At 34.6% G+C, this 15,702-nt stretch overlaps 1 protein-coding gene across 1 annotated transcript in view; it reads right to left on the bottom strand.

Moving 5' to 3' along the window:
* The window catches only part of LOC122048775 (inositol hexakisphosphate and diphosphoinositol-pentakisphosphate kinase VIP2-like), a 117,004-nt gene that overhangs the window by 95,123 nt on the left and 6,179 nt on the right, over positions 1–15,702 (bottom strand). The window contains exon 7 of the mRNA XM_042610298.1: positions 4,688–4,758. Coding sequence (XP_042466232.1) covers positions 4,688–4,758 — 71 coding nt within the window. The remainder of the gene's footprint in view (positions 1–4,687; positions 4,759–15,702) is intronic.

Genomic DNA, 15,702 nt, shown 5'->3' with positions numbered 1-15,702 from the left:
ATTAGAAGCATCGCCAGTGTCGCCCAATCTTGGCCACCAGCATTCCTTGCCGCCAGCCTAAACTTGTCGCCCTAATTTCCTCAACTCGAGCAGCACCTAAGCGCGTGTGGATTTGTCTGTACTTGTTAGTTTGGATCCTCCTTCGAATTTTTCTCTTCTTTGATTTCCTTTGAAATAAAGTCTTATGGCTGCCAATAAGCCTTCTATTGTGATGAAAATGTTGTGCTTGTGATGTCTAAAATCACGGACTACAAGCTAAATGGTTCGAACTATTTGGATTGGAGTAAGATTGTTCGTCTTTATCTATAAAGTATTGACAAAGATAGTCATTTGATTGATGACCCTCCTCAACATGATTCGAAGCTTAGAGAGGATGCTCGCTTGTTCCTTCGGATTCAGAATTGTATGATAGCGAGGTAATTGGTTTGATCAATCACGGTGAATTTGTAAAAGAACTAATGGATTGCTTGGAATTTCTATACTTGAAAAAGAAAATCTCTCCTGCATGTATGAGTTTACAAAGCATTTTACCGTGTGGAAAAACAAAATCAACATCTGATCAATTATTTTATGGCATTCAAGAAGACATATAAGGAGCTTAATAAATTGTTATCCTTTAGCCTAATGTGAAGGTTAAACAACACCAACGAGAGCAGATGGCTATCATGAGCTTCATCACTGGCCTATATCCTGACTTTCTGTTAAGTCGCAGTTCTCTCTGGTTCTGAGGTCTTCTCTTTATAAGATGTATTTAGTCGTGTTCTCCGTACATAAAATACAGCACCCATTCCACTTAGTGGTGCTTTGGTGAGTCGCAATTCTAATTATATGTCTAGAAGATCAACCTGTCACAGTGGAAACAAAGGAGGTGGCTCACAAGACTTTGAAACTCGAAGGCCAAATTCAGGTGCATTATATACAACTACTGTCGTAAGCCAGGTCATACGAAGTTTGAGTATAGAAAGCTTAAGTATAAAAATCAGCAAAAACACTTAACCCATATTGCATCCACTAATGATACTAATGATGCTCCAAATTCGAGTGTATTATGTGCAACTACTATCGTAAGTCAGGTCATACAAAGTTTGAGTATAGAAAGCTTAAGTATAAAAATCAGCAAAAACACTTGGCCCATATTGTATCCACTAATGATGCCCTTGATAAATCAGTCCTTATCTCTGCAAATGAATTTGCCAAGTTCTCAAAGTATCAAGAATCACTCAAGTCTTCATCTCCTCGGTCACTGCTATTGTTGATTCAAGACTCAAGTAAATAAACCGCATGTCTTCTTTCTTTATCCTCCAAATGGGTCATTGATTCTAATGTCATGGATCATATGACAAGTAATTCTAGTCTCTTTTCTACTTACTTTTCAATCCAAAGCTAACACTCCTACCATTACTTTAGCTAATGGGTCTCCATCTTGTGTTCGTGGGTCTAGTGCTATCAATCCTACCCCTTTGCTTCCTCTATCCTCGGTCTTACATTTACTGAATTTATCCTTTAATTTGCTCTATGTGACATCAACTAACTCATAATCTTAACTATTGCATCTCATTTTTTCTTGATCACTACTTATTTCAGAATCTTTTGGCGAAGAAGATTATTGGTAAAGGACATGAGTCTGGAGGCATCTATATTCTTGACACACCACTCTCAAATTCTTTTACTTGTTCGAGTGTCACTTCTCATTTTGAGACTCATGGTAGGTTAGGACAATCATCTCTTCCTTTGCTCAAAAAGCTTTGTCCGCAATATGGTAAAATGTCTTTATTAGATTGTGAGTCGTGTTAGTTTGCAAAATATCACCGTCTTAGTTCGAGTCCTAGAGTAAATAAATGTGCTACTATTCCTTTTGAATTAGTTCATTCTGATATTTAGGGTATTTCCGTCTTTGTCTTATTTTGTCTAAACCTGGTTTCAGGTATTTTGTTACTTTTGTGGATGATTATTCTCGCAGTTTCAGGTATTTTGTTACTTTTGTGGATGATTATTCTCGCATAATGTGGTTATATTTAATGAAAAATTATTCTGAGTTATTTTCTCTGTTTTGTGTGTTTTGTGTTGAGATGTACTTTGCGAAGTGATAACGCCAAGGAATATACGTCTAGTTTATCCCAATCTTATATGGGTCAAAATGGCATACTTCCTCTTATGTTGATACTCCATCCCCAAATGGTGTGGTTGAACGTAAAACAGACATCTTCTTGAAACTGCATAGGCCCTTTTATTTCAAATCAATGTTCCTAAACCTTTTTGGACTGATACAGTTTCTACAGCATATTTCCTCATTAACCGTATGACATTCTCTGTCTACATGGTGAGATCCCTTACAAAATCCTTTTTCCAAATAAGTCGTTTCCTATTAACCCTAGGATATTCGGTAGCACTTGTTTTGTTCGGGAAGTTCATCCACCCACATGTTACTAAATTAAATCCCAAATCTTTGAAGTGTATCTTCCTTGGTTATTCTTGTCTTCAGAAAGGTTATAGGTGTTATTGTCCTAGTATTAACAAATAACTTATCTAAATTAATATTACCTTCATGGAAGGTTATAGGTGTTATTTCCCGTCCTCACCTATTCCGATTATTCAAAGGGAGGATTATGATTTGTTAGTGTATTCTATCACATCCTCTGCACTCGTCACAGAACCAACTACTATCAAGCCTCCTATTCTTCAAGTCTACACAAGGCGTCAACCTCTTAATTCATGTCCTGCATCTACTAGTTCATCATCAGATCCTGGTTTTGTTACTCGAGGGAGTCAGGGGGAGTGTGTCATCTTCGAAAATCTTTATATGGTTTAAAACAGAGTCCTCGTGCTTGGTTTGGAAAATTTAGTCAAGTTGTTAAAAAATTACCACTTCGTCATTAGATCCTAGTTTTGTTGCGGGGTCAGGGCGAGTTTGTCATCTTCAAAAATCTTTATATTGTTTAAAACAGAGTTCTCATGCTTGGTTTGGAAAATTTAGTTAGATTGTTGAAAATTTAGTATGATGAAAAGCAAGTCTGACCATCTTGCATTCTACAAGCAGTCAAAAGCTAGTATCATTCTGTTATTTGTGTATGTGAATGATATTGTTATCACTAGAAGTGATACTACGGGAATCTCATCTCTTAAATCTTTCATTCATACTCAGTTTCACCAAAGACTTGGGGGTGCTAAATTATACATTTGGGGGTGCTAAAGTATTTCTTAGGTGTTGAAGTTAGAGGAGTAAAACATGTATATTTCTATCTCAAAGAAAATATGTCCTCGACCTATTAACTTAGACAAGAAAATTGGGGGGCAAAGCCTTGTAGTGCTCTAAGGACTCAGAACATGCACCTCGGAGGAGATAGGGAACAAATATAAACATCTTGAGAGAGATCAAAGGTTGGTTGGGAAGTTGAATTACTCTAGATATTGCATATTCAATTAGTGTTGTCAGTCAGTTTATGTCATCTCCAACTGTTCATCATTGGCAGTGTTAGAGTAACTTTTGTGTTACTTAAAGGGAGCACTGGACAAAATATCGTATACATAAATCATGGGCACACTCATATTAAATGTTTTTTAGATACAGGTTGAGCAGGTTTCAAAATGGATAGAAGATCTATTTCAGGTTATTATATCTTTGTCGGAGGAAATTTAGTCTCATGAAAAAATAAGAAGTAAAATGTTGTGTCACAATTCAGTGCAAAGTCCGAATATAGGGCTATGGTGTGTGAGATAATGTGGATATATCAACTCTTGACTGAAGTAGGATATCAAATTTCAATACAGGCAAAACTATGGTGTAATAACCAAGTTGCTCTTCATATTGCATTGAATCTTGTGTTTTATGAGCGAACTAAGCACGTTAAAATTGATTATCATTTTGTTCGTGAGAAAATTCAACAAAGCTTGATTTATACGAGATATGTGAAGACTGGAGAACAATTAGGGGGGCATCTTCACAAAAGCTTTAAATGGGGTTCGAGTTGATTATCTTTATAACAAGTCGGGTATGATTAATATCTATGCTCCAACTTAAGGAGTATTATCTATATATATTAGTTACCATATTATCTATATATATTAGTTAGTATATCTGTCAATTAGCCTAATTATAGATTCCTAGTTTGTATATAAATATATCTCACTGTTCAATAAAGATTATCAATTCTTTTATCTCAAATAACAATATTCAAATTAAGGTTTGAATAATTCAAACTGAATTCAAATTGAAGTCATTTTGAATTATAGTTCGAATATGCTAGAATCAAGGTTCAAACAATTCGAATCAAACTCGAGCTCAAATTTTATTTTAAATCAAGCTCGAGCCAAAATTATTTGTATTTTCAAGCTTTGAATATCATATATATTTTTCAAGCTCGAACTCAAATATAAATATTTTCATGTTATTCGGCTCAATTCAATTTGATTGTACCCCAAGTTGTAACACCAATTCCACCCTATTCTCAAACAATTTGACTTTTTTCAACTTCAATAGACTCACTTGGATGACAATTTTTTGATAAATATATAAAACAACAGAAAAAGCAAAATAAACAAAAAATAAAAGGCAACTCGGTGTACAAAGCTCCCGTCAACACGGGGTCCTAGGGTCAACCCACATTTGGTCTATTACGCATTCTACAATAAGTTGTAAAAATAATTTAATATTATTCAAACAAATACCTAATTTTATTCAAATGAATACCTTTCGGAATAATACTTTCATCCCACCGCCAGCAGAACTAGGATAGTAGATCATTATACTGTGATTGTCCCCTAGAGAAAATGAAACGAGAAGTTAGTATAAAATCATAAACTGACAGACAGATAGGGTAAAGAACATTGAGAAATTATAACACAAGACCAAAAACCAGATGAGTAGATGGCACAAGTTACCATGTCATAAAGCACCATAAAGATTTTTCTCTTCTGATGAAAATTTTTAATAAATCACCTCAAATATAAGCAAAAATATTAGGGTAGCTTTTCTGCTTTAAGTTTGGGTTTTATCATTGTACAGTTAGTTAAATGAACCAGTGGTTATCCTATCTACCATAAAATAGTCTTGAACTGACAGTGCAATTAGTCCCATTGAGCAAATGATAGCGCTATAAGCATCTTATGAAAGGGAAAAGCTTAGTATCATTAAACCCTAAAACTATTAGTTAAAAAAGTGAAACAGTTAAATCCCATGGTGCAGCAAACACAACAAAATAAGATAATCTACAAGCAAAGTTGAAAACCATTACATCATCACGTACCATTACATCATCTCTATGAGGGATCCAATATCTAGGGGAAAAGAATAAAAAAAAAAGGAAGTAAACTGTTCTTATTCAACAACATGAAAACTCCACATGTTTCATAGCTTCAAAAGAAACCTGTAAGTAATATATGCAAGTAACAAGTATAAATGCAAATCACAATTATCATTTGCAATTATAGTTGGTTAAACAACCATAGATGTAAACAGATTGTAGTAGATCATTAATTTGGCAACTTCCGATAATAGTTCTTTAAAGGATTACAACATTAAGTACATCCTAAGAGAGTTTTAGGTACATGATAAAATATTTTCTATAAAAAGATGTTATATCTTATAATGACATTTTTATATCCTTTTAAAGTATAAAAATATATATTTTTCACAAGTGATCTGTTGTGACTTTGGATTTATGATTGGGCAAAGGGTTTAAGTTAGGTATTGCTTGAAGAGCTCCTTGCTTGGCATGGATAAGGTGGCACGCCTAGTGATTTGAAGGAGCAAAGAGATTGAAGAAGGATGGTATGGGACATCTGAAGGAGTGCAAGATGAGAAGTATTGAGGTGGTGTTGGAGTTGCTCTAAAGCATTGACCCGGTGCGACCAGCTTAGCAGCTCGATGGCTTGAGCTTTGTTGAGACCAAAAAAGATTGCATGAGGTGCAATGAGGAACTACAGGATAAGGAGCGTCGAGGTAGTGAGATGACAATCGATGGAGGCGGCCTCCATAGGTGAATAGGTGAAAGATGGCATGTAGAGGATCTGTGGACTCGTGCACATCCGAGGAACTAAATGACCTGACGAAAAATAGCAAGGGGCAAAGTCAAGTTGTAATGGTAAGTCTTCATTGAGCAATGAGATGAGAGTCGAGTGACTTGTATCCATGGGAATGAGGGTAGAACTCAACATAGACGTTAATATAGATGAACTAACCCTAGAAAGCCATAGTCATGGTTACCAATCGACTACTATTAGAGACGAGTCGACTAGTAACTGAGAAATTGAATACACTAAGTTGATTCTAGATTTGACTAATGATGAATATTAAACTAATGGAGCAGTCAACTGGAGCAATTGATTGAGCTCGTGGAGCTAATGACAAAATGGATCTATTCGTGGCTAAGTCGATTGGGCAATCGACCGATGGCATCAATTGACTATCAGTAAGTTTTCAATCAACTAAAGGGTCACGTGGAAAGCAAAACAGAGTTGTTACAGTCTTATAACAATTGGGTCATGAGAAGCAATCAATTGATTGCAGTTGACTGCTGAGCGGCGGACAACAAGAGGCATTCGAAGATTGAAGGCTATAAAAGGAGAGTTAGTTGGAGGCTTGAAGGCTAGTGAAAAAAATGGTTAAGTCTTGTTAGAGCTTCTCCTGTGCGCCAAAAGCTTTCTTTTGTTTGATTGTAAAAGGTTTTTCTTCAAGGAGGAACGATAATGACTTTCTGAAAGTGATGCACTGACAGATCATAGGTCGTGTAGTAGAAACTTGAGACTACCAAACCACATTAAATAATGTGTTTATGATTGTAAGTGTTTAATTGCATGTTTATTTCGTCAACAATCTAATTCTCCAACAATTCTACCCTTTTACATATAAAAATATTACTATTAGATGAAAATATTTTAGCTTCGTTATTGATTTACTACACTAATGTTTTTTAACTTTAGGTTCCATTTTTATGTATTTTTAATGTTTTATGCAGGTTGCAAATGCAATAGTATCTAGAGCTTTCACAGTCAGCATCTTGTAGGCCATTTGCTAGAAATCTGATGCCTGAAAATAAGCGATTTCCTGCAAATGATGTGCATGACTGTCCTTTCATTTTCATACACGTATACCTGACCAGTTCCTTTGCTCTGTGTATATGCTTCTGTTTATAAACGTCATATTAGCCTTTAACCCCTTCCACTTAATAATAGTGTTTCTCAGCAACTAACCAATTTCTATCCACATATTCATTTCCAAGCAACAGATAATCCTTCTATTAACAATTGTCCCATCAACCTTATCCCCCTTCTAATTCACTGTTGTACTTTTAGACCAACCTGCTCCTTTGTTTTGTAGAGTCATGAATTGCATCAAGAGCTTTGAATAAATATTTCTGAGTAATAAAAGGAATAAGAAGAAATTGGAGCAAACACGACACAGTCACCCAATTGCAAGTGATCGGTATAGAACCACCTGCAGCATACCTCCTATTATAGGCCAATGTCTAATGCTTTAAATGTTGGATTATTATAACAATAACAACCAAGCATTATCCCACTAGGTGGGTCGGCTATATGGATCATTTTACGCTATTAGGCTCTATCTCCTATTGTATCATCATCTATACTTAAATAAATTTTATCTTGTTTTATTGTTGTTAACCAAATCTTTTTTGGTCTACCTCTTCCTCGTTTGATATGTGTGTTTGTCATAGTTTCACGTCGCCTAACTAGAGCATTTATTGATCGTCTAAGTACATGCCTGTATCATCTTAAACGTGTCTCTCAGAGTTTTCCCTCAATAGATGCAACTCCGACTTTCTCTCTAATGCTCTCATTTCTTATTATATTCATCCTTGTATGTCCACACATCCACCTTAACATCCTCATCTCTGCAACTCTCATCTTTTGCTTATGTGCTCGAGTCATAGCCCAACATTCAGTGTCATATAACATAGCATGTCTAACTGCAATTTGTAAAACTTTCCTTTAAGTTTTAGAGGGTACGATCACCTAAAACACCTTACACTCTTCTCCATTTTAACCATCCTGCTAGTATTCTATGTAAGGCATCTCTCTCAATCCCTCCATCATTTTGCAAAAATGATCCTAAATATTTAAATCTCTCGATTCTGGGTAACTCATCATCTCCTATCTTAACAATTGTCTCATTATGTCTAATATTGCTAAACTTAAATTTCATATATTCTATCTTTATTCTATTAACTTCTAGTGTTTTCCACCAAAATTCTAGTTTAACATTTACTTATTCACGTATTTCATCTACCAAATAATATCATCTGCAAACAGCATATACCATGGTACTATATCTTGAATGTGTGTAGTGAGTTTGTTAATAATTAGTATAAAAAGATAGAGACTTAGAACTGATCCTTGCACATATCCTTAATTAGTTCAATATATATTACGCTAACACCTTTCTTTTCTAGAATTCTCCATATAATTTCTCTTGGGACTCCCGAAATTTTTTAATTAGTTGTCTAAGAACATGTATAGCTTCTATTGTCGACCTTCCAGGCATGAACCTAAATTGATTTTCGGTCACCATGGTCTCCTTCCTTCTATTACTTTTTTCTAAAGTTTCATGGTATGACTCATTAATTTACTACCTCTATAATTTGCACAATTTTATACGTCTCCCTTATTCTTATATAAGGGAACTAGAGTACTTACCCTCCATTAATCAAGCATTTTTTTCGCTTTCAATATCATGTTAAATAATTTTGTAAGTCATTCAATACCTTGTTTCCATATGATCTGGTCCAATGGTTTTTCCATTGTGCCTCTCATTTAAAGCTTGTTCTACTTTTGAAGTTTGAATTCTACAATAAAAAATTAAATTTCTATACTCAACCTACTTAAATTACCTAAGTTAAGTTGATCACCTAAACCTTCATTAAAAAGTTGATAAAAATACCTCTTCCACCGCTCTTTTATTTCTCCATTGTTTACTAGTACTCTATTACATTCATTTTTAATACTTTTTATTTAGATAAGATCTTTTGTCTTCACTTTAGTTATTCTATAAATGTTTCTTTCCCCTTCTTTTGTATCCAATTTTTGATATAATCATTCAAAAGTTTCATTCTTTGCTTCATTCACTACTTTCTTAGCCTCTTTTGTATATTTTTTAAAATTTTTCTCATTCTTACAAATATATAATTCTTTATAAGCGATTCGTTTTTCCTTCACTTTTTCTTGTACTTTCTTATTCCACCACCAAGATTTCTTATTTAGTGGTGCATGTCTCTTTAACTCACTAAATACACTCTTAACTACTATTTTCAACTTTAATATCATCTTATCCAATGTCGTATTACAGTCGTCATATATTTTACCTAATACTTGTACTCCTACCTTCTCCTTAATATACTTTACTTCCCATCCTTTAACTTCCACCACTTAATTCTAGGAGTTATATATATTTTCTTTCTATTGATATTATGCTTGAGGTGTATATCTAATACTACAAACCTATGTTGGGTAGTTAAGCTTTCTCTAGGGATAACTTTGCAATCGTTATAAATCTTTCTATCCTTCTTCCTAACCATAAGAAAGTCAATTTGTGATTTATTATTCTCACTTTTGAACATGTTCTTCTTTCTTAAAAAATATATTAGCTAATATAAGGTCATATGCTATCGCAAAAACTAATATAGTTTTCCTTTCTTCATTTCTCGTTCCAAACCCATAACCCCATGTACCCTCTCATATTCCTCATTTTTCACTCTGACATGCCCGTTTAGATCACCTCTTATTAAAATCATTTCATTTGACGGAATATTTTGTAATACTTCATCTAAGTCGTCCCAAAACCTTGATTTGGTAGTTTCATCTAAACCTACTTGCGGTGCATATATGCTAACTATGTTATAATTTCTTTTGCCACTATTATCTTAAAGGTCATAATTCAACCCTCTTTTCTAACTACTCCTACAACTTCATTCTTTAACGAACTATCTGCAGCAATACTCACACCCAAGGTTTAAAATTTTGACATGTGCCGAGGTTTCGGTCTCAGACCGGAACGATACGGTATCAGTATCGTATCGTGTCATGCAGATACGGTTTCAGTATCTTTTTATTTATATATATAGTAATTATAAGATAAATATGTTTATGGTATGTATAAAAATAAGTTGTATATTGATTTTGTATAAGTTCTCAATTAATGAATAACTTAATATTGTTAGAAATAATTAAATATAATTTTCATTAAATAAAATTGATCTATCAATAACTTAATTAAATATAATTTTCATTAAATAAAATTGATCTATTAATAACTTAATTAAAATTGATCTATCTATAATAATAAGTATATAAATTAATAAAAAGATATATAATAATTATATAAATTAACTATTTATTCATTTAATTAATTATTAATTAAATAATATATATTTTAAATAGTAAATAAATATCAAGTAAAAAAAATATAAAATAATAAAAAAATATCAGAATATAAATCTAAATCATTAGAATTTTTTTAAAAAAAATAGATTTTTTTTTAAAATTTAGAATTTTTAAATAATTTTTTAAATGAAATTTAAAATAATACAAAATAATAAAAAAATATTAGAATATAAATTACTATATTTTTAAAATTTTTAAATGAAATTTAAAATATTTAAAAAATAGAATATTAATTAATAAAATTTATTTTAATTTTAAATATGTTTTTATATATTTTATTAGGATAATTTAATTAGGATTTATAAAAGTATATTCGAAATATCACACTTACCTTAGGAATTGTTTAAATTAATTAAATAAATAAAAAATAAATAATAATAATAAGAACCCGACGCGAGGCGAGATGGATCGCAAGGGAGGATGAGGATGCTTCCGACAGCACGGAAAGCATTGCCAGACGCGTCTGCCAGCACCGGAGACGTCACCGGTCGGTGTCAAAGGCGTTGTCGGACGCTTCCGTCGGTGCCAGAGTCGTCCCACGATGCCTTCAGCGCTGCGGGAGGCGTCCCGCGCCGAAGGCGTCACGAGACACTTCTGACGCCTCCGAAAGCATCCCGACTCTTTCGGCGTCGCCAAAGGCGTCCCACAACTCCTCCGGTGCCGCCTGCGACAATGTCGAAACGAGGACGCCTCCGGTGCCAATTTTGGCCGCCCGACGGAATAGTAAAAATTGTCCGTGTCGGACGGCACGGAACGGCATTTCATTCCCTGCTCACATCATTTCTTGCTTTACTCTTTCCTCCAAAACTTAAAATCGAGTTCTCTATCATCCTTGTCTTCTCGCCTATACATTTTGTCTCTTTTACATACAAAATACTAATTTTTCTCCTAATCATCGTATCTATTACCTCCATTGATTTTGAGGGTTCCTATATTTCATATTTCAAATTTTAGACTATTAGTTTTCCTATCATATTTGTTCTTATCCAACCTATGGTATGAGAACTCTTGCTTATTTAACACTGCTGATACGTTACAATCGGACCCTGCAATGCGAACTCTTGCATATTTAGCACTACACCCGAGTTCTAGAGATGTAGTAGTCCTTGCCGAGACATTACAGTCGGACCTGTAACGCGTTTCTTTATGGAAACAACATAGCATTAGCATAATAGTTTAATGAATCCATTCATTGAACATTTTGTTATAGTTTTAATGCGGACCGACAACCTAACATAACCCTCCTCCTTTATCCAAGCTTAGGACAGGCCATGACTGGTTCATTATGGGCGGAGTTTAAATGTTGGATTACTATTCTAAAGAATAAAAAAAGGGTAACCTCTCCCCACCCCAACTTCAACCTCATTCGTCTCTTCCTGAAGTTATCTCACAAACTTTTATAGATCTCTTTAATATTGTCAACTCTTGTTCAGCGGCAACGATATCATATGTAATTTATCTATGTCAAATTTACAACTGGTAAATTATAAAGAAGACTAAATGTTTTGATGAGAGGACTTAATCGATACAAAATAAAAAGAAACTCAATGCTATCCTCTTACTATCATATTTAATTTCATTGGTTGCATCCACAAGGAAATAAAACAATAGAAGAATGATATCAAGTATTTTCACTCTTCTTATATTATTCCACTTAGAACAGTTAACTAGTTTATTTGTTAAATTAAAGAAGAGGTTAGTTGAAAGATTAATTATTTATTTTCTTAGTTTTTATGTACATGTCAATAAGTTCATAACTCCAAAATCCATTTTCATAAGTCTAACCAAGAGAGTCAATTAACTTCAAAGTAGGGACTCAATTCCTCAAAATACAAAGCCCCTCCACCACCACACATCACCCTCGCCCTATAGGTTATCTATGTTGGCATCAGTAAGGACACTAAGCCTTTGTCATTTTTTCCCAATATCTTATTGCATAAGCTCAAAGATTTTGAGGATCGTAACCTCATCTTCTTCGATCAATGAAGCTTTAGTAGAAAAAACCCATCTTATTCTAAGATAATCAATGGCAATGGCATTTGCATCCTGCCGTGACTATGATCTAAGATCCAGTGCAACTTGGTCTAATTGTGTTAGTAATGGCCACTTCCTCATCAAGTCTTTAACCGGCTCTGTGGCATCCCACAAAAGAGGTCTAAGATTTTAGGTAGGTATGTAACCTTGTCTTCTTTAATCATGCAACTTTGCATGCATCCTCATGCCTCATTTCTTAACACACCAACACCATCCTTGTCCCCTGCCTATGGTGATTTCATTGATTGCGTCAAGTATTCAAGTGCAGGCACCACCCTATGATATAGTCCAGGACACAAGCCAAAACCCATATCCTGTGATGGTTGGCTTTGCCTAGCCCTTGTAGCATCACATCATCGCACATTGACCTTCCAAATCTTAATCACCAACTTATATCATCATCTTCAATCTTTTTCGTTATTTTAGAAATTTGCATGTCCATCTCCCTTTCTTCCATTAAACAAATTGTCACTCCCTCTTCTCTCACCCCCAACCCCACAAATCTAACTAAGATTCATTAACCTCAAAGAAGGGAATTCAGTTCCTCAAAACCCCAAGCCCCATTGCTTCCATAACACCACCCTCTCCTCATGATGTTGTGCATCACCAAGGACACCAAGCCCCTCAACAATTTTGCATGTATCCTAGTATATAAGCCCGAAGATTTCAAAGAGGCCCAAAATCTCATTTTCTCCTATCAACCCCATCTTATTATAGCAGTGTCATCTTCACCCTAAATCAACTAGCATAGTTAGATCTACGCACCAGCGCATTGACCACCACGCAATTTGGTGTCACCGCATCACCTATGACCACTTTCTCATTAAGTCCTTAGCCGGCTCCACTTGCATCCCCTGCCAAGCTCTAAAATTTCAAGTAGGTCTATAACCTCGTCTTCTTCAATAATGGAACTTCGCATGCATCCCAATGCCTCATTGCTCAAAACACCAACACCATCTTTGTACTTTGCCCACCACCCTAGTGACAACTTCGTTGATTGGCTCAAGAGTTGCGACCACCATGTGGTATGAATGACACAACCACTTCCTTGTGATGGTTGGCTTTGCCTAGCCCCTCATCTTGCACAACTTTCCTCCTTTGTCACATATTCTAAACATATTTTCACTTCTACTTCTCTCAGCCCCTCATTCAGAAAGATTAATAAAATTATTCTAAATGATTTATTTTTAAAATTTTCCCAACTATTCTGTGAGAATCAACGAGTCAATCCTATTTTCCTATTTTCTTAGAGATTTTCCTAGTTATTCTCACTTCTGCTACATCAAATATGCTTCGACCATACCACCCAGCATAGCACGAGATTCAAAACCATGCTTTAGCATCACCCAAACACTAAATGACTAAAATATATTGTACACAAAGCTATATTTACCATTTGCCGTTAAATATTCTCCTAGTTTTGTATATGAGAGATTAACTTCCTAATTGGTACTTTAAAATCTTAATAAATCACTTAAAATCAATAACTCTTCCAACCTACAATAATGAAGACAATGTCATTCACGATAACTATTGTACTTCTACTGCCATTAGATTATTGCAACAATCTGTCAATGAATGACTAACCAACAATATTTTGTAGTAATATTGCACATAATCTTTTGAAATATCATTTCATAAGTTCAACCATGCAGTGGAGTTAACATCTTTTAGTGAAACGAGAACTAGTGTGGAAACTTTCTTTTGAAACAATTTCACATTAGTTAATTTTGACATGCAAAAGGAACATGCAAATGGCCTAGACATCTCGAAGGATGCATTGGAACCCTCAAAATTGTAGATAAAGCTAGAAGATTTTGTGACTAGAGAGATTGTATAAGAACTCTGAACAAGAACAAGATGTATTAATGCTCTTGAGAGCCTTTCAATAAATCAAGGTCTACCTAGGCTAATATTGCACTTATCTTTTTTATACATTCTTACACTATAAGGATGAGCCTTGTGCTTGGTTAACATCATTGTTGAAATATTATCTACCTTCTTTCTCAACCTTCCCCTCCCTAACCTCTCAACCAACATCCTTCCTATTTCCCCTCCCTCTTTCCCCCTCTTCTCTAATCTACTTCTCTAAATCTCTTCTAATACTTCTCTTTCCCTCATTAGTTCTACTTCACATTTGCTCCTTCAATTGTCATTGTGACTCTAACATCCAAAAAAAACATTCAAAATCTCGAACTGTGTCAATGTTTCAGTCTTTGGATGGAATAATACTATTCCAATATCATGTTGACATTCCAATGTACGGTGTCGATAGTGAATTGGTGGTGGAAGGATGAAGGAGACGAAAAAAATAAGACACCTATAGACTTAAATTCAAACTTTATATTCCATTTGAAATGCGACAATACTAACATTATTTTGTATGGAGATAAACTATCCAAAAAAAATATTATTTCAATTCATCTTGACCTATGTTGTAGCATGCTAAGCTAGCCAAATGTTGGCATGAAAGGATTCTCATTGACATGATTGACAAAACAATGCAAGAGACATTGTTTGTGCGAGTATCTATTAAGACCGCTAGGGTTGAGCTAGAGGGGGTGAATAGCATTCGTAACCTAGTGACCTACAAGTGATGATTTATGCTCTTGCTATGAACTAGCAAGGTCATATAAAAAAACAAGCAATCAACCCTTACAATCATAAACACATGGGTGTTTACGTGGTTTGGCAATCCCTTGAACTTCTGCTTCACGGCCTACGATCTATTGGTAAATCACTACCAGAAAGCCAATATCTTCCAACTATTGAAGAGAAATCTCTTACAAGCATAAGGATTACAATAAAATACAAAGAGGAGGCTCCGAGAAATACAACGTTTCTAATCAGTTTAATCAACACTATTTCTCCAACCTTAAAGTCACTCCAAAGCCCTCCTTTTATAGCCTCAAACCCTTTGCAAAAATCTGATCAGCCGCCAACCAATTGATCAATTTGCACCCATCGGCCAAACAAAACAACTAATAACTTACCATCAATCCCAGTTTGAAATCTCATATGAGAAATGGTCGAAACATACCGTTCTTGTAAATCACCAAAACTTAATACTACTCAGCATCAAGGTTCAAAATCTTGAATTGTGTCGTAATTTCGATCTTTGACCGAAAAGATATTGTTCCAGTACCGTACCGGTATGATGTTCTAATATATAGTGTCAATGATAGATTGGAGGTTGAAGGAGGAAGGAGATAAAACAAAAAAGACATTATCTGTGCTGATGAGTGGTATCGAGTTTCGGTAATTTACCGAAAT

Source organism: Zingiber officinale, chromosome 2B (genome assembly GCF_018446385.1).
Source record: "Zingiber officinale cultivar Zhangliang chromosome 2B, Zo_v1.1, whole genome shotgun sequence".
Classification (NCBI taxonomy): domain Eukaryota; kingdom Viridiplantae; phylum Streptophyta; class Magnoliopsida; order Zingiberales; family Zingiberaceae; genus Zingiber; species Zingiber officinale.
The sequence above is the reverse complement of the archived record's forward strand: the minus strand, read 5'-3'. Positions and strand labels throughout refer to the sequence as shown.